The 26,217-nt window shown below is 40.1% G+C and overlaps 1 protein-coding gene across 3 annotated transcripts; it reads right to left on the reverse strand.

Moving 5' to 3' along the window:
- Window positions 1-25,870, reverse strand: ZNF711 (zinc finger protein 711). Of its 3 annotated transcripts, none has more exons than XM_034063716.1 (9): window positions 25,816-25,870; window positions 18,173-18,277; window positions 16,117-16,647; window positions 8,460-8,618; window positions 6,170-6,316; window positions 5,436-5,573; window positions 4,030-4,077; window positions 3,437-3,472; window positions 1-2,858 (listed from the first exon to the last, which is right to left on the reverse strand). In XM_034063716.1, exons 2-9 carry the CDS (start codon window positions 18,249-18,251, stop codon window positions 1,681-1,683), a joined length of 2,316 nt encoding a protein of 771 aa, XP_033919607.1. In that variant the 5' UTR covers window positions 18,252-18,277; window positions 25,816-25,870; the 3' UTR covers window positions 1-1,680. The 3 variants fall into 3 exon arrangements, with proteins under 3 accessions (XP_033919607.1, XP_033919606.1, XP_005148337.2); XM_034063715.1 differs by having other exon boundaries at window positions 3,329-3,472; XM_005148280.3 differs by lacking the exon at window positions 25,816-25,870 and adding an exon at window positions 21,165-21,748 and having other exon boundaries at window positions 3,329-3,472.
- Window positions 25,871-26,217: the final 347 nt, after the last annotated feature.

Raw genomic sequence — 26,217 nt, forward strand, 5'->3', positions numbered from 1 at the left:
TTTGGAGTGCAAGAGATGCGTTTTATTGTATGCCCGTTACGATGAGTAACACATTTAGAAATCATAATCCCACAGAACAGTGACACTCTTATTTTACAGCGTGTACATCAGTTTTTACAGCCACATAAAACACGGATTTTTCTAAAGAGATTTCCCAAATTTAACTTTCTGAAGTTTAGAAATATAAAAAAAATTTATTCTCAAGGAACTGATTCTCATCTGGTGCAAAAAACCAAAATATGACCATTTCTGAAACACAAAGCCACAATATAGCATGAAGTTACAATTTCTCATGTGAACAGCTGTGTGCAAACATGAAGCAACTAAAAAAGTAAAAAATACACATTATATGCATAACATTTATGAACAGGTTTTTCATTAAATAGCCCTAGACCAGCTTGTTATATTAAGCGCCATTTGATTTGCAGCATGCTAACACAAAGCATTGTTTAAAGGGATGCATATTTTAAATGTATACACTGTAAACTGAAGATCCACCTCCAAACTCTAGTGGCAGCGTATTTCTCTGGTTAAATACTGCATATATACTTTCTTACAGATTGAAAATGCATGTTTATAGTATGGTAGAGACTTTCGTAAAGGGTTGATTAAAAGGTGCAATTTCATGTCTATATGGAAGATTTCACATTAGGAGGTAGGACGACACTCGTCATACCAGTTAAGAACACTGCCCTAAAGAGCTTCTAAGTACTTTGAACGTTAATTAACAAAATCTGACATTTTTCAAGTCTGTTTTCAATGGTGTTTTTTAGAGACGGTTTTAAAGTAGCGAGGAAAAGAATTCAGTGCTGGGTCACAACACTATGAGCTGCATCCGTTTTAGCCTTGAGGAAGAGAAAAGTCAAATCCAAAGTTAATTTTGTTCTATGTGCCATACTGAACAACATTCAACTGGAGATTCAGATAAAAAAGGGAAATTATATACATACACACCTTTAACCCTAGCACCAGAACACCACCTCTGAGACCATAACATAATGCTATATTTTAAACACCATATCCTGCAATGAAATAGGTTAGCAGCTTTGAAACCATTAAAAATTTACTCCTTGGACCTAAACTAATACAGGAAACAAAAAAGTTTCCTAACGAAATGTCTTTTCTTTTTAAAGGAAACCCCCACAAAACCCAAAAGAGACCCCCCAAATTTGACCAGTTCTGGAATTTAATTCCTAGGCACGATTTAAGAACGTTATGATCAAGTAACTGGCTAATACGCTCCTTTCAAAACTGCACAAGAAGTTAAGACGCGGTCGCCTTTGCAAACAGTTTGTAAATAACCCCACCATATATCTGAACTGTGTTCATATTAGAGACAAACGCTGTTACTGACAAAATGGGTAACACAATCACCTTCGTTTTGTCTTCTATAGCTTAACGACGTGTAATACTATTAATTTAAAGACATTCATCCATCTTTCTGCAAATTTAAGACATTCATCCATCCTTCTGCATTCTATAGTGCTCTTTAGGTTCTGATAAGCAACAATCATAGGGCTATGAGATCCCCTGTCAACCCTAATACTTTTAAGACTTTTAATACAAAGAATGTAAAGTTATGATTTAATATCAAGCTTTGAAACCAGGAGAAACAGTTCATGAGATATTTTTTTTCCCCAATTAGCATATCACAGTTTCTAAATTGCTTCCTTCTGGAGATCATATTATGGCCTCTTTGTGGTGCCTCATTATATGCTGATTTTTTTCGGATGGTCTACGGAACCCCTTTTTGCAATACTCACACCTATGTGGATAGTCCTTTGTGTGTATTGATATTACATGTCGTTTAAAGCCTGACGCATCCGTAGTGCTATATTCACAATACTGGCATTGATACACTTTTCTTCCACTGTGGGTCTTCATGTGCTTCTTAAGTTCGTTCTGCTGCCTAAATCCTCTTTTACATCTTTTGCATTTAAAAGGCAGGTCCTTGGTGTGAACTGAGAGGATATGCCCACTAAGTACAAAAGGATCTGATGTTTTAAAGTCACAGTGTCTACACTGATGTATTTTTTTACCTTTATGGGTTTCACTATGCTTTTTGAGCTCAGATGGACGATGGAAGCCTTTTTCACATACCTCACATTTGTGGGGAAAATCCTTTGTGTGAACTGAAATAATGTGTCGCTTCAGGTCACTTGAATTGGTGCTCTTATGGTCACAATGTGGACACTGGTGAGTCTTATGCCCTTGAAATAGTTCTGTGTGCTGCTGCAGTTCTTTTTCATCTGCAAAAGCCTGGGGACAGTGCTCACATTTAAACGGCAGATCAGTCCCGTGTTTGGTTTTGATGTGAGTTTTCAGGTTGGACTGATCAGCACACCTGAAGACACAGTGCTGACACTGGTATGGCTTTTCCCCAGTGTGGGTCCTCATATGCTTTTTCAGCTCTGACGGGTGACGGAATCCTTTCCCACACTCCACACACACATGAGGGAAGTTCTTACTATGAACTGCAAGTAGGTGTCTATTGAGTAGTCCCTGCTCTGCAGTTTCATAGTCACAATATTTGCACTTGTGTAGCTTGGGCTCCTTGTCCCTCAGTATGAGTTTGTTAGAACTCAATGGGCTTGCTTCTCTGTATCTTCTTGTATACTCTGTGAACTCGTGCGTTTTATCAACTTTATTTATAAGTTTATGGCTTTCCAGATGATTGTGGAAACTTACTTTTTTGTTCGTTGTAAAGTCACAGTCTGTACACTGGTACTTCTTCTTAATCATATGATCTGGATGATTCTTCATGTGCCTTTTCAAGAATCCTCTGGATTTAAATTTTTTCCCACAAATATGACAAGGGTAAACTGTTAAGGGCTGTCCATCAGGACCTATTATAACAGCTGTTTTTAAACAAACAAAAACAAGTTATGAAGGAAACAAACTTACTGATTAAGAAGTTTTAAATCAGCCAACTGCTGTTCAGATTCATGCACTTACACTTGCAGCGGACAGAGAATGGTTCAGTAGTTTAAAAACAACCAATCCACAGCACCTATAGTTTATGTAGTTTTGTTTTAGAAACTGCTCAAACAGACCAGCAGCATCATACATGCAGTGAATATATCCATGAGGATGCTTTAATAGCTTGCAAAATTCAAATGAATCGCACCAGCCCTGAGTGTACTGAGTTTGAACAGCAAAAATGATAACATTTTCTATTCGCAGAACTGGAGGGGGGAAGGACACAGGAAATACGCAAATCATCGTTTGTGCTTTTTAATTCTGCATCAGCTTAAAAAAACAGAAAAGGAATAGTAATACAGGAGTAAGTGCCACTCCGTGACAATATGCATAACCATACAGTGTTTACCTGTTTGCCATTGCCTGGCCTCTCCTCTCCTCCTTTTCTTGGTTTTTTGTTTTAGCACTCTATTAGTGCTAATGCTATCACAAATCTGCAGGTACTGTGTTGCATTACCGTTTTTGTTTTCTAATCGTGTATCCAAGTTATTTCCTAGAAACAAAAATCAGACACCATAAAAAACCTTAAACAACCTTTTTCTTTGGGACTGGTGACTGGAATTGCACAGCAGCATATCTACTTTTTGTAATGAACATACCTAAAAGAGTGCCCAACATAAAGCACTACCTATCTTTGCTGCCAAGAATCAAGAATGTAACTGTTTAAACACGGATTAATTTTCAAATCTATTCCTTGATTTCTCATACTTCTCAATGTATTAATTTCTTACAAGTTATGCTGATTGTTTCCTTTTTATTCAGCTTGGGTTTTCTTCTTAACTACATTCTTATCTACATTACTAACTACAAAACTCTAATACTGAACCTGGCAGATTCTCCCAACTTCCCCACCCACTCTGAAGGCCTACAACACATCTATAACTGTTTTCATTTCAAAACAGCAAAGGAAGACTGTGGAGCCTTTCAATATATATTTTATGGATAATTTTTTGCATTAACAGGTTAGAAGAACTGACCCATAAACATACATATTCTCAAAGACAGCAAGTTAGCTTTAATGCTGAACCAAGCACAGTTACATATTCTTACCTGCCGCTTGACCATCTTCGTATCTTCTGGGTAACCTTCTTTCATCTCCTGCAGAAAATGGTATTTTAGTCATTAGAAATTAAAACTTTTTTTAAAAGACAATGGTTTTGAAAGTCTGATAAAGAGAGAAAACTAACTTAGCCAATAAGTAACTGCTCAACTGTATCCAAACTGAGATGTGCACTTCATAGTCAGTATTTTATAATTATGAGCTCCAGGAAATAAAATCATATCTTTCTGAATAGCTAATATCTACTAAAGCTGTGTTTGCATTTGACTGTCTTTCCTGCTTTTCAAATGAATACGTTTGTTTCTGCAAACTTTTAACCTCATATATAACCTCAGATACCAATCCAGAAACAAGGTTATCTGAAATCCACCGTTTGTTCGAGATGGAAGCACTTTATCTTTCTGGAGTATAACTAGGCAGATAAGAAGACCTATACGTTATCAGCCACTCAGCACCTATCTACATGAGGCACTGCACAGTTTGGAGATGTAGAAGTAATACCTTAAGCGTATATTCCTCACTTTGGATTGAAAGTGGTTACTGCTATGTGCCAAGGTTGTGTAATTCTAAACCACTTTATCAGCCCAACTACTGTGCTTACAAATATCACACCAATGAATTTTAACTAATTTGCTTACATACACCATGGATGACCCCACACCCTCATAATGCACATTTAACATTCCAAAATCCACAAAAAGAAAAGGAAACAAAAGAATATTTAGAATTTGCAAGACATCCTGAGAAGATACTTCTACTACCTGAAGGATGGCTACAGAGAAAAAACTGCCTTCTTAGCAAGACTAACAGGTTTAAAACGGTTATATATAAACTGAAATTAGGAATCTTTTATACAATTATTCCTCCTATTTCTTTTCTGAAGTTCCTCCCCTTCCTCCCAGCTACTGTGAAATACTTAAGGCTATTCTTAGTTTTTAATCTTCAACAGCCAACTTAACCATTAAACCCCATGCATTCTGTATATCTGAGCTGGAATCCAGAACAGTATAAGAATTCTCCCAACAGCTTTCCTTTCTACTCCATAAAACTCGGCATACAGCAATCCATTCATTATATGAAAGACAATCAACTACTCAGGCAATCTGTAACTCTTTGACAGATCAGCACTGGGAAAACACAATGATGTAAAAATAGTTTTCTTCACACTGAACTGAAAAAAACCCCAAGGACCTTATGTGTAAAAGGTCATGAACGACACCAAGATGATTTTTCATATCAGTTCATCAACTCCACTAACTGACACTGCTAAAAGATCAGAAGGAGCTGTTCCAAACCTTTAGGACAAGGTGAGAGATTATCATATTTGCACAGAGATTCTGGAGAGTAGACCAGAGAGGAAATAAGGGATTTCCAAAGAAAGCATACAGATTCCTACCGTAAGCAGCAGCCCAAGCAACAGGGACAAAGGTTTTATTCACGCTGGAGTCTTCGAGCTGTGTGTCTGGAAGTGGTGTGGCTTCTTCTTCACCTACAATGACTTCCATATAAACTTCATCTGCTATTTCAGCACAGCCTAGATTAAAGGAGAAGAATAAATCTTTAGTTCGATTCTGCTCATCCTGTATTTTCCTGCAGTGAATTTGCTCTCATTTTGGTTGATACTAGTTACAAATGACTTTTCTTCCTCTGGCATTTAGAATCACCACTTCCCTTAACTGGCCACTGTTTACTCAGACATTCCTTAAAGAGAGAAAGCAGGTATCAATAAACACAAATCCAAACCAAATACCAACGTAAATTCAAACACACAAACTTAAACACTTGTAGCTGATGACATTTATTTACCAGTTTGCAGAAAGCTGATTAAACAAGGCAACTGACAGTAGGTAAGCAGAGAAATGAGACATTTGACTGACCTCATTAACTTCATCCATGGACATGTTAAATTTACTATTAATAATGAAACGATTGCATACAGTATGTATGAAGTGCATTTATCCACATCACTTTAATTACAGCCTGCTTTTTATTTTTAGGGAAGATGAGCTTAGTTTTCTATTACTTCAGGCTGAAGAATCCTTCAGAACAATTAAAGACATCCTTGGGAATGGTGCTTATAGTGTTGTCCAAAACAGCCTGAGAAACAAAAATGTTTCTTATTATGCTTACTAATATCTTCATCTTCCTGAGAAGAGTCCTTCACAGCCATGTAAACCATTTTTTCTCGCTGCATTCTACCAACACCTCCTTGTTCAATTACTCCAGCTACAGAATGTCCATTGTGAAAGTCGCTCTCTGTGACGATTTCTGTCCCACCTTTAATAAAAAGAAGTTGAACACATTAGGCACATGCAAACAAAGCCACTGTGCAGATTAATGTCAGATTTAAGCATTTCCTTCTTACGTACAACAAAGCTGTTTCATAAAACACCCATTAAATGTTTTTACGTCCATGGCTGCCATAAAATCATGCAAGTTTGATATTTTGGAGCAGATAAGGAAAACAGGTCTTTCAGTGTGTCCTGATAAATTCAGGACTGAACAAGCACTACGGATCAAGAGCCTTTGTGCCTCTAGCAGTTAACTGAGGCACAACTGGGAACATACATCTGCCCACACCCCCAAAAACTTGACTGTAAGTCTCATCTTGCTCCAAACACAATCTTTAAATTCTCTCGAGATGTGAACAGCCAATTCTTACACCTCCTTCTCTCCCAAAATCCCATTTATTCACTTTGCAAAAACCGATTCTTAGGTAATTTTCCCTCATCACATGGGACCGAGTAGCAAGTAACTTCTTCTGGGGTCACACTTGTCAAACCATGAGAGAGCAAATGTCACTATCAATTACTTCAACAAGAAGAACATTATCTAGAGTGAAAGACTAGCAGGGATGTAAGGAGATGCACTGAATCCCTGGAGACAACGCAATCCAAAAAGTAACAGTTGAAAGAATGAAATGAGAACACGGCCCACATGGTCCTGCTCCATGTGACTAACAAGCTTTGGCTCACTGACTTACTTGAATGGAGGCAAAAGAACAAACTCCAACCTGGAATTTGGTATCAATGCTTGAGTCACAAGAGAAGTGGCAGATAAATATTGATGCTTAAGTCTTCCATGCATCTCAGGGACTGAACAGATAATAAAGAAGTAGAGAAGCTGCAGATATCTGCAGAACAAGATAACAACTACACTAAGAGTCCTTGGTTGCTACTATGATGGGTCCTGATGGAAAATACTCAGCTAGGAGGATGAATTCAAACTATATACATTGATCCTCCAATCCCTGTGTTTGTAAATTGAAGATTTTGCCAAACATCCTCCTTCCAACTAAATAAGCAGCTCTCCCTTTGCAATCAATATGTTAAATTTCAGTTTTCCCAAGTTAGATGAAAACTGAGATAGTATTAAAAACACTGTGTGTCCTCTACGTCTCTGTGGAATATAGTGTTTGGAGACCCTCATGCTTTTGAAGGAAATGATGGAAGAAACAGACAGTTAAACTAGCAGCTACCCCTATCAGTCATGCAACACAAGACAGACCCCAAGGAAGCAATGGAAACACTTCATTATGACACTTTAGAACAGGTAGGGTAATTCTGAAGAATTACAAGAGAAAAAATCTCCACTGCAAGATGCATATAACCTGTGATGAAGTAATCAAGAGCACTTCTCAAGGGCAGTCGCCACTGCATGGAGGGCAGGGGGGCATACGAGAACATGAACTGCTTCTCAGAGAGAAAAATCAAAAAGGCATCATACAGCTAAAACTTCCCTGAAATAGCAGTTCAAGCCACTGGAAAAACTGCATCAGGATTGTTACTAATTGGAGTTTTCGGATCTAATCCGTCATTCTGTCTCAAGTCCAAGATTTAAACAGCACAGCCAGGCCAATGCTACTGATCTATGGGAGATGAACTCCCTTCTCCACTCCAGGAGAATAGTCAGTGCCTAAATGCAAAGGGTAAAGTGGAACAAGACAGTTTTTGCTTTCCTAACTGTAAAGGAGACTTTGCTTTTACGAGTTATGAAAAACAGAACATGAGTTAGCTCTATGGCTGCTTACAAAGCCCTTGAAATGCTGGATCTTCCTTTGCAAGAGAACTGCAGAGCAATTCTGAGTTTCTTTGTTAGGTCTGGAAATGACTATGTCTCTAAAGCCCCATCAATCTTCCCCTCTTTCTGTATCAAGGCCACCAAAGATTGTTCAATGATGGCAATCCACTCTAGAGGCTTTCTTGTGCTGACAAACACTAGAGAGAAGCAAGAGCTGAAACAGACAGTTCTATATTTGGGCTTTGGTTGCCTGAAAGTGTTTACCCCATATGGGCAGCCTCCACAAATGTCACCTTCTACAAGACATTCCAGTCAGTAGGTTACAATGAAATTAAGAGCAAATGAAAACACCCTGAAATACTTCACACTACTGGAAGAATACACAGAATTTAACAGGTACCTATTTCGACATCATCTTCAGCTTCAGCTTTAAATATGTAGACTTTGATGACTTCTGAACCAAACCCGTCATCTTTAGCAACATCATCATTTGCCACCTCAGTGCTGATTTTCAAGGGAGTGCTTCCTATATGGTCCAGTTTTTCTCCAACATCATCCACTGGAAACATAAGAGAATAAAAATGAGGTTCAAACCTATTTTTTTAAAAGCCAGCGTAATCACTACAATGATTTTCTCCACCACCATCCCCATGCACAGAAAAGGTTTCTATTCATGGACAGCCTTTACAAAACAGTTAATCTCAAGATACTTAAAAGAGATTCCAGAAGTTCAATACTCTTTTTATTGCAACTCATTAAACACAGCAAGAATTACAGAATGAAGAACACAAGAGGGAGCTTGTCATCAAAGAGAATGTGGTCATTGGTTATTTCTGAAACTATTACATTCTTGCTTTCTTAATGTGTCAATAAGTAAAATTAAACACTTATCAAAAATGTTAAAAATTAACCCAGAATTGCCTGTTACAGCCCAAGTCCTCCAAAATTTCACTGCTCTAAAATTCAGTAACTGAAATATGAAGAGTGATGACTTGGAATATATTCCCAATGAAAGAAGTCTGTATCAAAAATCTGACATCTTCACTCTAAAAGAAATCATGATTCTATCCACTTTACCATTTGAAAACATATACATTAAAGATTAGTGTATAAACTCAGCTGATTAAAAGATGCAATGACAACAAATGCCAATACTAATATGTGAAACTTCTCATTCTTTATGTATGTAACTTAATCACCCTGAGGTTTTGGTCTATGTACTCAAAATGCTAATTTTATTTATAAAACAAAAATTCATTCAAACTATTACAAGTGTAGATGTAACACTATTTTGGTAAAAAGGGTATTCACATAGATATACATACATATGTATACCCCACATTCCCAATATGGAGTCCACTGAACTAAGCATCTCTCTGACATATGTACTGTCAATGCACTTTTCTTGGTGGATAAAATTAGCTCCTACGCAGATGGTCAGCACAAACCTGTGCAATGCTTAACACCCACTGAATTCCTATAAATAGGGGAGAATTCCACAAAATATAAACAAAATCTGAGATAAATACATTCCAGGGAAACAGCAATTTACTGCACATATAGCACTGAACTATGTGCAAACTAGGTTAAAGGAAATAAATCACTTAAATTGGTGTCACAGTGACAGTGTTTCACAACCAAGAACACAGTCTAATCAATGGGGACACTGCAGGCTCTGATGACCAATGAAAGGATGCCTGCAGTGCTTCCCAGTGCCCTCCGTGCAGTGGTGACTGCTCTTGAAGAGCTGCTCTTGACTACTTCAGGCTACAGCCTGGAGCACTGAGGTAAACTGGAGTTAGTTTAAGCTTCTCTTAATATTCCAGGCAGTCATGCAAGGTGGTTCAGAACCTGATAGAAAAGGAGCAGATGCCCCTCCTGCAGCAGGGCAGGAATTCACCACAGCAATACCAAACTAAGCTCTTCCCACTCAGAGAGGATTCCACAGAAACACCTATCCAACGTTATTTGAGGAACCTTGTTTCTGTTTCACATATCTTGGACTGCACCAGAGAAGTACAGAAGTTATTGAGGACAGAACTCGATATAATAATGTAGATACAAATAAGTCAAGTATTTGGTTTTATTTTAGAACACGTATTTTGATGAAAAAGAGGTGGAAAACTTTAAAAAATGCTACATTATACAGTTTTTGTTAATAAGAGATTAATGACACTGCTGAAAAAATATTAAAGTTCAATCAGTAGGAAAAGAAGTTTCCTCAAGAAAAGAGTTTGGGGTTTGGTTTTGTTCTTTTTTCTAAATATAAATTAAAATCGATTCCAGTAACATCAACACCATCTGTTAGAAAGTGACATGTACTGCATGGCCTTCATGTTACCTTGCAGGGTGAGAGCACTAAGAATTACGAACACCACAGATGAGAAAGCCACACAGAGAACATGGCATATTCCTTTGATGCTTGACCAGCATCAGGTTATCAGTACATCTTTATATCCAGTATGAGGGTGTTATTGCATCTGCTAACTGACATTTTTTATGCTGCCAGAATGGAATTATTAGAAGAGAGGATCTTATATCCTTTGCTAAAAGGAAAAGGGAAGATACTAAAACCTACTTATCTTAGAAAAAGTATTTCTATATATTTACTATATTTGAACTTATTGAAGACCATTTTCTCTTCTGCATGGTTTCTATAATTTATAAAAGGTTCTTATCTACATTCTTTAAAGTGATACACATACATTTTGTTCTAGTACAGTGAACATTTCCACTGCACATGAGTCTCTGAAGGACTGGAGGTAACAAGGTAGGAGTGATACCATCAACAGCTGTAAGACTAGACATGCTGCCAAAATACAGAATATTTAAAGGCTGAGTGAAAGAAATCACCAACTGTAAGCTGTAATTTTAGAATGGGTAGGTGGAAGTAAAGTTATTTTCAAATCTGCAACTCCAGCAACACCTATTTCTTCTAAACTCATACATTTTATACACTTAACACATTATCAGTTTAACCTGGAAAAGAAACATTTCTGTACTGGAAGGTTACTTAACAATGGCAACTTCCTAATGAACAGTTGAGTAACCACATGTATGTGCCAATAAGTTTGCTTTATGGCAAAAAATTCCAGCTATTTGACTACTACTGAGTGACAATGAGTGTACACCACTACGTGTCTGGTGAAAGAACAAAAGGAAATCCACGCAATTTTAGACAGCTGCCTTACCAGGACATCAGCTGCAATGCAGCAAAAATTACAGAAAGAAAAAATGGAGGGTTTTTTCCTGTTTTATCATTTTATGAGAATATGCATTTTCAGCCAAAACCATAAAGTAAAATACATGAATAGAGCATGGATGCTCACATGCTGTATTTTAATTAAAGCCCCAAATCTTCAATATCCTTTAAAACCATGGGGAGCCGTGGTTACTTCCACACCACCAAGCACCCTGTGTGTTTTCAAAGGTCTTCAGTCTCTATAGCTTAAGCTAAAGTAATGGAAATGTATCGGGAAGCCTCTGTATCGAGGGCCTCTGGAAAAAAAGCCAAAAGTGAAATATAACAAAATCTGAAAAATACAAACTGGACTGAGAAAATGATACTGATACAGGTTGCCATTTGTAAGATGTTGCCTCTTATTTCAAATACCTCAACAACAAAAAGACATTGAATTGCCAATTGCTACTGCTTAAATTGCTGTCTTACACAAAGTACGTTTCATGGATTCAATCTACTTCTTAAACACATTTAGGTAAGGGGAAAACAATCGGCACAGCAGGACACATGTAATCTTTGTCAAGTTCCAAAATAGTAGGACTATTTCCAAAAAGAGATGGTAAAATATTCTATTGTCAAAATAATACAACTTCAATCACAGACTGCTAACCCATCAGTGTTAAATTATCTGATGACTTTTCCCAGTGATAGTTCTCAGGAACAGGAATGCTTACTTTAGGTCAATGGAATATGAAAGTGTCTTCCAGATCTGACTCATCCGCCAGAAGCACTACATATTAATATCTCGTCACTTAAAATTAACTGAAAAAACACAACAGAGAACCTTCATAAATATATGCTGAATCCTCCTAAATAAACAAGGTTTAAAGGAAAACTCAGCACACTTCCAATTTTCAACTTACCTTACTTTGCTGTTTTCAGGTGTGTGATGTCCAGATTCACCGTGGATTGCCAGCTCCCAATTCATGTGATGCCTCAGCATGCACTATGCTGGTGATATCACACCCACCAGAGGAGCCCGTAGGGATAACATGAGGGCAAGATAAGTCCCATGGTTTTACATTTTCAAATCGTTTTCTAATGTCTGATGTACTTATTTTATATCCCATAGGTTACAAGATAGGAGTACTAATATAAAATGTTTAGCAACTTACGTAACACTGTATTGTAATATACTAAAAAGGAGGTGGTGGTGGAACAGTACCTTACCCCTAAAGGCCAGCTCCAGTGTTGTTCTTTGGTGGGTATGAGGTCACCAACATAGTGCATGCAGGGCCAGCACACGGATCGGGAGCTGGCAATCCGCTGTGGGTCTGAATATCGCAAACCTGAAAAACAAAAAAAGGGTATGCTTTAAGCTACACGTGTCCTAACTCCTCCCTGGCAAAATGGGATGCACTGTTCCTAATTTTCCCATCTCGGTGCGAGATGGACTGGATTCACGATCCCAACATCTGCATTCAGAATTTCCTTTTTAAACAGGTATTCTGGGTATTTTAAACAAGAGATTGTGCATATCCCATGGCATACATTGTGAATGTATCAGAGAAATATTTAAGATTTAAATCACCTTCTAAAGCTGATATAAAAAAGCTGAATTCGCCTGCACTGAGAGAGCAGAATGGTGACAATCTTCTAGTGTAAATGTCCTATTATAAAATCATATGCAGCTGATTTACACAACTGCCAAGAGAAACTTCTTATCTTCCAAGGAGTATTTACACAAAAATATAATTACCAATAGTGTATAAAATAACTACATGGTAATGTCTTTAAATGGTGATAAATCAGCTTTCAGCATGTTTAAACTGTAACTCCCAACCAAATAGTAAGGTCAGTTAAAATTCCACACTCAGCTCAGCTTCACACCCTGAAATGTTTGTGTTCCACAGAGCAGCTGGTGGTATTCCCTAAGAGCATTATCTGTCATCTTATGTAAAATCACCCTTTCTAGATGCTAGATTTCACTAAAAGACAAGTATTTTGTGATTCTTATAAACTATCATTTTGATGTGGTTTACATTATAAAAAAGTTAAACAGTCCATATATATATATACACACACACACCAAAAGAAGCCAAAGGACGTATGAAGGTAACTTTCTACAGTATCTACTGAACATCTGATGACTTAAAAATGTAAGTAAGAGGTGTTTTAAACTGTTTGATAAACTGAGGCATTTATCTATTCCACACAACAGATTATATGCACAAACATAACCATTCAAGCTCAATTAAAAAACTTAAAACCCAAACAAACTTCCCCCAACTGTGTAAGATCAATTTTTGCTGAGAACAAATAGCTAGCAGGGATTTTGTTGTGTCAAGCTGCCACCCCCAGCATAATACAGCCTCAAAACTTAGCAGAGGCAAGAGAATTCATCTTTATCAATGATCTGGATGGGAAGACCGAGTGCATCCTCAGCAAGTTTGCTGATGACACCAAGCTGGGTGGGAGTGTTGATCGCTGGCGGGTAGGAAAGCTCTGCAGAGGGATCTGGACAGGATGGATCAATGGGCTGAGGTTCAGCAAGGCAAAGTTCTGGCTCCTGCACTTGAGCCACAGCAACCCTGTGCAACACCATGCAAGTGAGTGGCTGGAAACCTGCCTGGCAGAAAAGGGCTTGGGGGTGTTGGCTGAGCCAGCTTGTGCCATGTGGCCAAGAAGGCCATTGACATCCTGGCTTGTATCAGCATCAGTGTGGCCAGCAGAAATAGGGCAGCGATTGTCCCCCCTGTTCTTGACACTGGTGAGGCTGGGCCTTGACTCCTGGGCTCACTTTTGGGCCCCTCACTACAGCAGACATTGAGGTGCTGAAGTGGGCCCAAACTAGTGAAAGGTTTGAAGAATAAGTCTGATGTAGAAAGGCTGAGGGACCTGGAGTGTTTAGTCTGGAGAAAAGGAGGTTTGGGGGGATCTTCTACAACTACCTGCAAGGAGGTTGTACTGAGATGGGGGTTGGTCTCCCAAGTAAAAAGGGACAGGACAAGAGGAAATGGCCTCAAGTTGTGCCAGGGGAGGTTTAGACTGGATATAAGAAAAATGTCTTTACCAAAAGGGTTGTCAGACAGGCTGCCCAGGCAAGTGGTGGAGTCCTCATCTCCGGAGGTATTTAGAAGTGTAGATGTGGCATTACTGACATGGTTTAGTGATGGACTTGGCAGCGCTGGGTTAACGGTTGGACTCGCTAATCTTAAAGGTCTCTTAAACACGAACAATTCTGTTACTCTATGACTGCCTCAATTTATCTAAAATGATTACTTAAAATTCTAAACAATGTAGCTTCCACCCCTGAGTATTCAGGCATATCATTATGAGATGTATACATATATGTAAATCTAATTTGCTGAAAACTAGGTCTCAAACTGGCTTTGAAACATTGCAAAAGCCATTGGCAGGCTGGAGAACATGTGACAAAACTATAAATGTGCCAGACACAGCTGGAGTTATCAGGTAACTGTTACTGAACATTTAAGATGCTCTTGTCTAAGTGCAGTGGTCATCATTATCAATCAAACTTATCTATCTTAGAAGGAATTCCAAAGATGACTTTACTTACAATTACAAAGGTGCAGTTGGAAATACCGCAGTTACAGAATACAACTCATCGTAAGTACTCTGTCAGAAAGGAGGAATTTTTTCAGTGAAACAACTGACTGTAAGAATGGTGTTGCTTCATTTACAAACACACAATACTTTTTCTGTTGTAGGTATAATTTGCTTTTAGACTGAGGGCTTTTTGGTTCTTTTTCAAAACAAAGCCCCATTTTTACTACTATTAGTGACATATGGCATTACAATAATGATAAAATGATAAGAAAAATATTTGCTGTCAATCCCATATTGAACAAAAAAGACCAAAAATATATTTTGCATAAGGGACATAAATGATAGGAAATACTGAGATCATTACAATCACCAATCAGTCATGTCCTCTGTCTTGAAAGCTGTATTAAATGCAGCTTGCTGTGAACAAGCTGACACTCTGACACACTTGGCATCACCATTTCTTTAACATGTTGCTTCTGACTAAATAAAGCCTGGTTTGACCTACTCACGTTTCAACAACTCATTCGCAGAAGTCAGAAATCTAAAACTGTCATATATGTTATCAAATTTGTGTGACAATAAAACCCTTGTGTATAACTTAATCACTGAAGAAACATGAGATACCTAAGGTCCTTTCAGTAGATCTCACTCAACAAGTAGTATAGGACCATACAGTTTCCTCAGTCGAGTGCTGCATGGAATGTGAAGTGGGCAGCTACTTTCCAGTGTTACAGAGCCAATCAATTAATACACACAACCCCTTAATGTCAAGTTCAGTCCAGAACACCACAACAGACAATAAAATGCCCATTTTCGTTTGTAATACAGCTAAACAAATATTTTGTGGGCATGTAAGAGAAAACTATGTGTCAGGTATCTTAAAAACTGACTTTTGGGTTGGATTCTACTGATTAAACCCAACACATTATTTTTACAACAATCCATGCAACACGGTAATATACCCGTGTATTTAAAAAAAACTCATATTACACTAAAAATACGTGGAATGTTTAACTTTGCAATGTGTTTGTCTTAATTTTCAGGAATATCTAGTTTCAGAAACAGCGACATACACACACATTCCCTCAACAGCATGAATGTCATTCCTTTTCTTGCTGTATAAATGATAATGAATTTTTCATCATGAAACCCCAAATCCAGACACCAAGAATTAACTGGGCAACAGACTATTATGTGACAGTTCCAGTACACAATGCAGCAAAAACCAGTTAAGAGGAACTTCTCCCCACCAGACCACTTCCACTTCAGATAATTTCTTGTTCATATCTACCTCTGTTTAACTTACAAGATATCATTAAGTAGTCCTCAGATGTGCTCTTGCCATCATCATCATCTTCTGTTTTTATAGTCACTGTGGAGCCAGGAACAGTACCCGCTGCTTGAATGACTGCTTCAGAATCTGAGTTCGTTACGAGAACTTCTTCTGAAACCATTGTTGGTGAGTTGGCTCCTGACACAGAGTCTTGCACCACATGCTCCAAATGTCCTTCAGGACCCGTTACAAGATCAGCCACAAAAACCTGATCAGGAACTCTAACGGTTTCTGTTATTAGATCGGAAGTCAAAACATGATCACTGGTATCTAAAGCTTCTTCAATGGCAACATCAGCTTCCAAAACAGAATCGGGAACAATTACACCTTCTGTTACAACATCAGTTTCAGTGATGATGTCAGGTCCTTGGACAACTTCAGCTGCTAAGCCATGATCAAGAGTTATTCCATCATCGGTAACAACATCAGAAACCAGGACAGCTTCGGGAACTGATACAACAATATGGTCTCCATCAATATGAGCAGTGCCAGCCATTCCAGCCACTATGAAACAATCATGAATGAGGAGAAAAATGTTAAAATTATTGCATTAGCTATTAGTTTATCTGTGGAATAACTGTATAGAGAAGTTAAACACAGACGTACAAATCTGTTACTTTTCAACAATCCACAATCTGCATTTCACCTGATAAAATTTATCCAAAGCAGCCTGTATTCTTTAAATTCAGAAAAACAAAACATGCACTTCTTTAAAACATAACGTGGTGTTTGTCCCAAATTTAGGTTTTACAATGCTCATATATTAAAAATGACAGGCCAGTTGGCAATTGCATCTTTTTCTTAAATCCCAGTTGGGGAACATTTGATTACAGTAGTAACTTGCACCTTCACAGAACTCTTGCATGACAAGAGAAGTGGGGTGACAATACATTGATTGCTGTTACAGTACAAGGACCCCCATCCTTTAGACTGCATGGGCCTTGATAAAAAAATACTCAGCTGTATGCAATACTTGTAGTACAATTTCCAGCAACTTGACACATTGCAAGGAATGGCTCTAGAGCAGAAACCTGTTTTTCATTAGCGGACTTGACTAGCCAGTCACTTTTACACACTACTTCTCTCTATATAAAAAAGAATGCAGTAAATGATTTTAACACACACATAAACAGAACTTTCAATCTTAATGAATAAAACATGCAAAAAAATGGTTCTGATCAGAATGAAAAAACCTTATTCAGCATTGTACTGCAAATGCAGTTATTTCGGTACACTGAGGGATGTTAATGTACTTTAGAACAAATACACAGTCCCTCCCAATACTCAAGAAGGACTGTGATCTCTTGTCATCATGCAGAAATTGAGATCCACAAAGAAAAGAGTGGAGATTTCTAGGTGTCCTTTTTCCAGACCTTCAGAATTGCTGTGGTTATTCAGCACTGCTTAATTAGGAAAATCATTTAGAATCAAATTTTCTTACATCAGCACAGTCCCAGGACTGATGTTCTTTACAGAAGACTTCTAAGCACATGTGAACATGTAGATTTAGCTAAATTCATAAACTTATCTGCATAACGTTATCTGTTCTCACACAGACAAAGACATTATTTCCCATCTCATTTACTGAAATACCCTAGAGGAGACAGCAACCAATGTAAGCACATGGAAGCTTGAATGCTGGTTACATCCTGTACAGGATGTTATTTACCTCTCCTGTATGTTGGAGATGTAACAACCAGTCAGGGTGACTTCATGATTTCAAGCAGAAGCGAACAACCCACAAAACTGGTGAGCTCCAAATAACATTTTATGTCTCATCAAGAGCACTTTGGGCCTCAGACTTAACTTCCTTTCCCCTCCTCCACAGAATTACTTCAGTGTTTTGGAATAAGTGACTATTTCACGATCAGCAACCGAAGTCTAACATGACATAGTATACGTCACTTAAATCTTTTACTGTCTATATTATATTAGGCAGCTCTACATCCTGATATTTATAACCATTTAGCAAACCCCTGAAAAAACAGTCTTGATTTCATTAATTATTTTTAATAGTAAAAATGTTTACCAAAATCCTGCATGATCATAGTGTGAGGCATTTTGGATTCTTGTGTTTGCAATCCAAGACTTCCACCACCTGGATCCATAGTCAGCCAAGTTCATTCACAGACAACTGCAACAACAGCAAAACCAGATTTTACATTAAACAATGTTATATTGTGTTCATTAGCTTTACTGGATTAACATGTCCCCCTGACAAACAGAAAGCAATGTTTATCAAAGGCTTAAAGAAAAAAGCATGTAGTACTTGGTACAATTCACTTTCATTTATTCTTTTGTTTTGTATTTTTGACCTAAAATCCTGAAAATGTTTCCATTCATAAGCAGTCCTACAGTAATCAAGAGAATTACATGTGACTGAAACCAAACAAGTCAGTAATTCTTGGTCAGGACTTAAAAGGTTGGGTTTTTTTATACAAGTCTTTGGCTACTGCCTGGCCTAGAACAGTTCTGTTCATATTCTCTAGAATTTAACTGGAAAGTGCTCCTAGTTACCCTTCAGCATGCAGAGGTACATGTTTCAACATTCCTTTGTTTCTAGGAGCAGTGAACACAAGAAATGCCTAAGTTGTCAATTTCCCCACTGCAAACTGAACATTTAGATGTGTTTCCAGTCTTCTGAGACTGGAATCTCCATAGAGGAACAGCTCCATAACTGACAGCAAAGACCTCACCTGCAACACCAACAAAGGGGTCAGGACACAGTATCAAAATATCACACAGTAGTAACAACAAACTTAGCCATAGGTAACTTAGTATCTAGAAGCAGAAACTTTGTCAAGAAGTGAGTTAACTTTGCCTTAAACTCTAGCTTGCTACAGAAGCAATACAAGTCAAGAGATCAGTAGTGTGTACATGTCCTTACTAACTACATGCCTTACTGTGATAACATATATATTAGCAACTGTGTACAAAGAAGTCACTTCTGCTCTACCCCTGCCTCTATATACTCTTTAACTAATAACAAGACTGGTGATTACAGTGCCACACCAGAGCCACACCAAAGGAAGTAGAGCATCATATTGAGAGTATACATTCTTTTCCTAGTCTTTCTCAAATTTGTATCTATTAGATATTTCAAAACAAATTCTAATGCGTACATTTAATTGGATGTTATGTTTAATTATAGGCAATTATAAGTTTAAAAACCCCTGCATCATGCACTACATTCTGAGAACAAAATGCCCAAGCTCACTTCCCTTCCAGTGGCTGCATATGAACCCCCCTACTGTATTCAGTCTGACAGAAGGCCCAGTAGAAAACTTAATCAGCCCTCAGTTAGATTTGCATGCACAGTGCAGCAATACCCATTATAACACGCAACAGCTAAGCACAAGAGAGGCCAACTTATTTCAACGTCTCCACTGCCATGATAGTCGCTGAAGAAACGACAGGGCTCAACAGACTTCAGGGCTGACCCCGCTGTTCACCACTCCAGTGTTAGGACTGCATTATCCATATTGGTTGACATTTCATTTCAAAACTGTCAGGTTTCTCTAGAAATCTTATCTTCCAACACTGGCCCTTCTGTGCTGCCTCATTTCTGCTGCCAGGGAAAGCTGGTCCCATGCAGCTATCTGCAATATCCCTCTAATGGAAAACTGAGCTTTAAAAGCTACTGATAGAAAAAACCCACCAACTCTTGGTAAGCTCCCCAGTTACCCTCATTGTTACACCTTCATCTTTTGTTTTTGACAACTGCTTTGCTGCTTTGGCTCTTCTAATGCCCCTTAATGCTCTAGGGGCTTCTGTTTTAAGATTTCTCTTTTGTCAGACCTGTCTATTTTCCTCAATCATTTAAAATTAAACCAGTTCCTCAAGCCTTGCCACACAGCTATGCCAGCTTTACTCCATTTTACTCCCGAGATTCTCACAGTCATTGAAATGCAATTCCAATTATTTCAGTATCTAAGAATTTTCACACATGGAGAGTAAATGTTGAGCTTCTCACTGAACACAATTTTACCAAGATCTCCCTTTCTGGTATCATCTGTCTTGAGGATGCTGCATCTCTTCCCTAAGGCAGAGCTACACAAACTTGCTTTCAGAGAAAGAGAAAGCATGTAACAGTTCTTTGACAGACCATTTCCATAAAATAAAGGAGAGAAGGATAAAATAGCATTCCTCCATGTTATTTGCATTGCTACTAAATTAAAGTGTGCTAAAGTGTGGGGATTCCGAACTACTTGCAACTTGCTGCAACCCAGAAGACTTTTACACAAGTTCTCAGTGGAGATGAAATGACTGCATAGAAGCATCTACAGGAGCATACAGAAGAAATCTCTAGCTTAAAAAAAAACCTCTGTTGCACAGGACTAAAATCTTGTACTTTTCTGCCCTCTCATATTCAAGAATTAGAAATAAATGACAGCATCACACAGAAAACGAAGAGTTCTAGGAGCTATGGGAAGTCAACAGAATAAGAGCTCAAGTAAGAACTGCCTGGAACTGCATGGTAGGGAGATGAACAGGGAAGTACAAATGCTTCTAAGAGCAAGTCTCAAAAATAGGGTACTTTCACTGCTGTAGCATCAACTTTGATTTTGCTGTTCTGAACCTCATAAAAAATTGACCCCTATCCTATCACAAGAATGTCTTTAAGTCTGTGCATCTAAATCCAAAATACACTAGAAACTTCAAGTACTCTGTGGTACAACCTATTTGACAACCCTGCTGCAATGAAATATATCACAACAGACTTAAGCACTAACATAGTCAAGCAAGGCAAGTAATAAAATAAGCCAAGCTGTAATAAATGGCGTTAAGAGCCTGAAGTCTCTGAGACACTTTCAGGCTAGAACCAAAGAACTCGGAGAGCCAGGACCTAATGCAACTCACACTATTGCACTAATCCAGAAGTAAACCACACTGCAGTAGACATGACATTAACTTCTCTTAAACATGAGGCTCTATCAGTTACAGGCACAAGAGTTCACAGTAAAAGACCTAAAAACTGAAGGGAGTAAATTATTACATTTATGGCAACACTTGTGGCTCACCAGAACTGACAGCGCTGGATCCTTGGCACCAAACCAATTTGTCATTGTGAGGGAGATGCTGGCACTCTGTCAGTGCCTAGGGTCATGCTGAACAGGACTGACCCACAGAATCAGGTGGTGTCTACTGCATCAGTCCAGCACCAAGCAGTCTGCACATGGAAACCAAAGCTCCAGATGTTGTTCAAGCCAGGCAGAAAGCCACCAAGGTGAGATGATGTGAAAAGTCAACTGTAGTGCTACATTGCTTTACCTCCTTTAGCATGACAGTGTTAAATGCCTTCGCTCCAGCAGGTGATGCAGAATTCCTATTCTGTGCAGGCCACGCCACAAATGCCAGGTAGGGAGGACACTGTCTTTGGGGGTTTTTTTTATATGAAAAAATACAAAACAGGGTAACAAATAATCTTAAAAGGTGAGAAATGTGGAAAACACAATCCATGCTTACTGCATCTTCATTGTCAAGGAAGGAACTGAGCAGATCATTCCTTCTTTTATACTCTTCAAATCCTCAAGCGAAGGAAGCAGGAAGTGGTCCATAATGATGGTAATTTCAAGAAAAAGTCACGAATCCACCCCAAGGAGGTTTCAACTTAACTGAGAATACAAAAGAACCAAAGAACTTGTATCACCTAGTGTCACTATCATCCTTTCCATATTGTCTCCATATACTGTTTGATCAAACCTACTTCTCTCAAATTGTTACATCAGCAATACTAACTCCTGGGGACAATGACACAACACTCTTCTTGCAGAGCCACAGGAATTCCCCACAATAATGTCTCAATAGTGCCATAACAGAGTAAGTTAGGTCCATAGACCAGCCAGTACTATAAAAACACAAGTCAAGTATTATCCATGAGGAAAATAGTCTAGGATTTAACTAACCCAATTCCACCCAGGCAATCAAATTTCAATGTAATTTTAGGTTTTGGCTAAAAATCGAATTATTTCACATTTGCAAGAATTACAGAGTAGTTTCAGAACCTTCATGCAGTGCTCCAGCACGCCTCAATTATGGTCACAGCCATCTGAAATGCTTGGGGTAGCTAACAAATACTTGCCACTACAAAATAATATACAGCTCTGGACCATGAATGCTAATTTAATATAGCAATTTCAGAACTAATGCAATCCTTTATGATTTCCAGCCTTCACACTCAGCTAATCCTTCTTTTTTTAATATAAATGGTTATGAAAAATTATCTTAAATTACATCAATCTTGGATTACAGGAGAATATGGTGGGCTTTCCTTTCTTCTCAATAAGCAGCCTAATTTGTTTTCAGATTATATAATTAGATGCCCAAAACTATTATGTATTATGCTACACAGAAAATTCAATGCAAAGTGAGGCTATTATTTTAACTTAAATTAGAATTTCTGAAAGGGAAGCAAATTATCACTAAAAGGAGTATTCCCCTAGTAGCTAACAGAGCTATAAAGAAGTACAGCTATGGGATGGCACCTTCTGTGCATGTAGTACTATGAATACCTCAAACTTCCACTAAAACCAGAGATGGGTGATGACACACTAGCAAAGAACATGCTGAAGCTGTACCTCAGCTGATGCAGCTGGTATGCAACCCTCAATCATACTCTTCTATATCCTCAATGCACACAAAACACAGTGTTGCATTAACTACACAATCACCAATTTCTTTTTCAGATCTACTTTTGGGTCTTAATGGAATGCAGGGACAGCAGACCCCCTTGCTGCTAATGCTGGAACAATTAATACCAGGTTATGCCCACGGTTCTCCTACAACTGGTTGTTTCTGCTCACAGATTTCAGCAGTGCAGATGATTCAGTTTCACATATTATATGCATGAAAATCCTATTACTGGAAACAGCAAAAATGTAGTACAGTGATTAACTGTGGTTCTACACCATGTTATATATCCACACAATAGAATAAATGTTTTTTCATGTTTTAAAAAAGGACTGAGAAATAAGGCAGAAAGACACAATTCAGTATAATGTCAAAATCCAAAACTTACCCATACCTCTTGCCTCTAACTACCAAGATCTCAAGTTTTTTTCCTCTAAATTCTCTTTCTCCTTTGTGTATTTAAAGAAAACACCACAAAATTGCTTTACTAGCATCAGTCATTAAAATAATATCATTTTACATCAATCTATTTTTATTATTTTTTCAGATGATAGCATGCTATTTTGTACCAGGAAGTAGTACATTGCTATGAGATCTCAAAACGAAGAATTTCATGAACCAATTACTAAACTGACACTCCAGGGTAGCATCTCAAGCCTAAATCTTTAAAGTATGTATGTGTCTGAGACTGGTTTCCTTTTTCTGAAAGCCATAGCTCTCTACCTAGCTTCAGTCAGAAGCTATTCCAGTTCTTTATGCCTTAAACAAGGCTCAACTGAGACCAAGCAATGAACTTTACAGTAAAAAAAGGGACATATAACCTCTTTGTCTCTGGGCAGGAACACTACTGTAAATTACTACTGTAATGGTGTTTAAATTTAAAATCAAAGGTAACATTTGACAGTTTGGCATTATCTAAAAATATATATAACAGTAAAACTCAGCTTAGAAACTTGTAAAGGCCCAGGCCCTTATTAACACTGCTCTTGGTATACACAGTTATTTATTCTTAAGTTTACTCTTCCCACAAAAATACCATAAAATAACCATTCCTATTTTAATTTTCTTTAAGAAAGCTTTCAGAAAGCACCCTAAATTGAGAAATCTTTATCCACGTATTTTAAGGAAGGGCAAAAACAATGTCTCAGCATTCCCAGGTTAAAAAGAAAAGGGTGTCATTCCTGTACCCAGGGGTACAGTGGAGCTCCCAGTCACAATGCTGGCTTACAGGCACTGTTGGCATACTTTACATTTTTATAACATAACAAGTATTTATACAAAATGCCAATTACAACTTAATGAATTTATACTAGAGTATGCACTTAATACGTATTTTTACATCTAAACAATGTGGCATCCTAAACATCCTTCTTTAAATCTCCTAACCCTGCAAATGCCAAGCATCTCCCCAGTTCACACATATAATTATTCCAGTATGTGCAGGGGATGCATCTGCACATCAAGCCCATTTGCAAGGTCAGCCCTTAAGCACTCCTTTAAAATAATGATTTTTTCAAATAATTATGCCCTATTTACATATAATAAAGGAAAACACCCCAGAATTTGTCTGGTGTTTCCAATATTTGTAAGCTGCTTATGACATTTTAATTAAACCAAAAGGACCACATTCAGGTACAGAGTGATGCGACACAATAAACTTAGATGTAGCTGAAAAATCCAAACCAGTTGTTCTCTGATTCTCTCAAATTCAAGTTCAAGAAGAATACAAAAGAATTATCCTCCCCTGAAGACACTTGAGGATTTTGGGGTTTCACCCCTCATTCTTAACACAGCAGCCAACAGAAATGCAATGACAAACATCCTGCTTACGCAGAAATCTTTAGCAGAACCCAATTCATGTAACAAGGTGCAGGTTACCATAAGCCCTTCACAAAAAAGACTGGGTATGAAAAACTAACATCTCCATTTTAAAGTCCTTTATTGTGTTTGCCTGTAAAGCATCCATGAAAACTTAGCACTCCAAATCCATTTCAAATGACCAAAGCAAAACCAGCGCACGAGAATGTGCCTTCCTGCCCGAAAATGCGCTTAAGGCTCTTAAATAAATTAATAAAATAGCATTTACATCTACGTGTTACATCCACACCGTAACGGAACTTCCCATATTAGCGACCACGGGAAGAGCAGGGCGGCAGCCGCACGAAGCACCGCGCAGGGGCTGCCCGCGGCTCCACCGCCTGGCCCCGCTCCCCCCCTCTCCACCGGGGACGGCACCGCGCTGGGACTGCGCGGCTGCGGAGAGGCGCGGAGCACGGCCCAACGCGCGTGCTCGCCGAGCGGGCGCGTCACCGAGCGGCGGGAGCGCGGCAGCGGGGAGGGAGGGTGGACGAGCCCGCGGTGCCGGCCGGGCAGCCCCGATGCGGGTCCTCCGCGGCCGCGGACCGCTCGGCGGGCGGCAGCGGGCACAGGCACCCCCGTCCCCGCCTGGGAGCGGCCTCCGCACCGCAGGGAAGCGGCAGCGGTACCGCCGATGCAGCGGAGGGAGGGGGGGAACACGGAGACAAAGGAGCCCGCTGAAGGCACAGGGCGGCGGCACGGCCGCGGAACGCCGCCCGCTGCAGGGAAGGGGCCGCCGCCCCCCGCGGCCTCCCCATCCGTGAGGCCGCCGTGCTGCTGCTGTCCCACAGCCCCAGCTCTCCGCCCCGCCGGCCGCGGACTCGGCCGGCACAGGTGTCCCGCGGCGGGCCGGGAGGCGGGGATAACCCCTGTCCCGGCGGCGCGACGGCCCGCGGGCCGCAGCCTTCCCCGCCCCACCGGCCGACATCTTGTTTTCCGCCATTTTCTGGCCGCCCGCAGAGGCCCCTCACCCGCAGGGTTAGCCGGCGACGCCCGCACCCTCCTTCCCGGTGCGGCAGCAACCGGCGGCGGCCGGGGCTCACCGACCCACCGCCGGGCGGCCGCGGACGGGCCCGTCGGTGTGCGCGGTGGCGCTGGCAGGGCCCGGTAGCGGCCTGCGGTGCGGCCTAGCCGCCTCCATTGTACCCACCCCGCCGCCGGCCCGGCTCTGCCGCCTCGGCTCACCTGTGCGGGTCCCCGCGCCGGGCGGACGGGCCCCGGGGCGGGGGAAGGGCCGGGCCGCAGGAGTCGGCGCCGCGGCGGCGGCCGGGCCTTGCTGTGCGCCGGGGCCGGGCCTGCACCAATCACAGGCTGGGCCGCGAGCGCGCGCGGCCTGCTCCCCTCCCCCCGCCGCCCGCTCGCCGCCGGCCCCGCCGCGGCCGCCGCACGTCACCGCCGAGCAGGCGCACCCGCCGCGCGCGGCCGCTGCCGGGGAGCGCGCGGGGCTCCGCCACAGGCACGGCGGCTCCCGACGGGGGCGGCGCCGGTGGCACCGTGACCGCGGCCCACGGGGCACACGTGGGAGCGGAGCCGCAGCACCACCGGTACGGGCGGGGGGAATGGGTTGGAAGGGACCTCCGAGCTCGT

The sequence above is a fragment of the Melopsittacus undulatus genome, chromosome 6 (genome assembly GCF_012275295.1).
Source record: "Melopsittacus undulatus isolate bMelUnd1 chromosome 6, bMelUnd1.mat.Z, whole genome shotgun sequence".
Taxonomy (NCBI): domain Eukaryota; kingdom Metazoa; phylum Chordata; class Aves; order Psittaciformes; family Psittaculidae; genus Melopsittacus; species Melopsittacus undulatus.

What these genes read in the sequence shown, in the direction of transcription:
- ZNF711 (XM_034063715.1), bottom strand. Translation starts at nt 18,251, where the DNA reads ATGGATCCAGGTGGTGGAAGTCTTGGATTGCAAACACAAGAATCCAAA. An exon ending in TGAAGATGATGTCGAAATAG is followed by an intron (nt 6,317 to 8,459) that starts GTACCTGTTAAA and finishes TTTTTATTAAAG; the next exon opens with GTGGGACAGAAATCGTCACA. An exon ending in CGAAGATGGTCAAGCGGCAG is followed by an intron (nt 3,473 to 4,029) that starts GTAAGAATATGT and finishes TTTTGTTTCTAG; the next exon opens with GAAATAACTTGGATACACGA.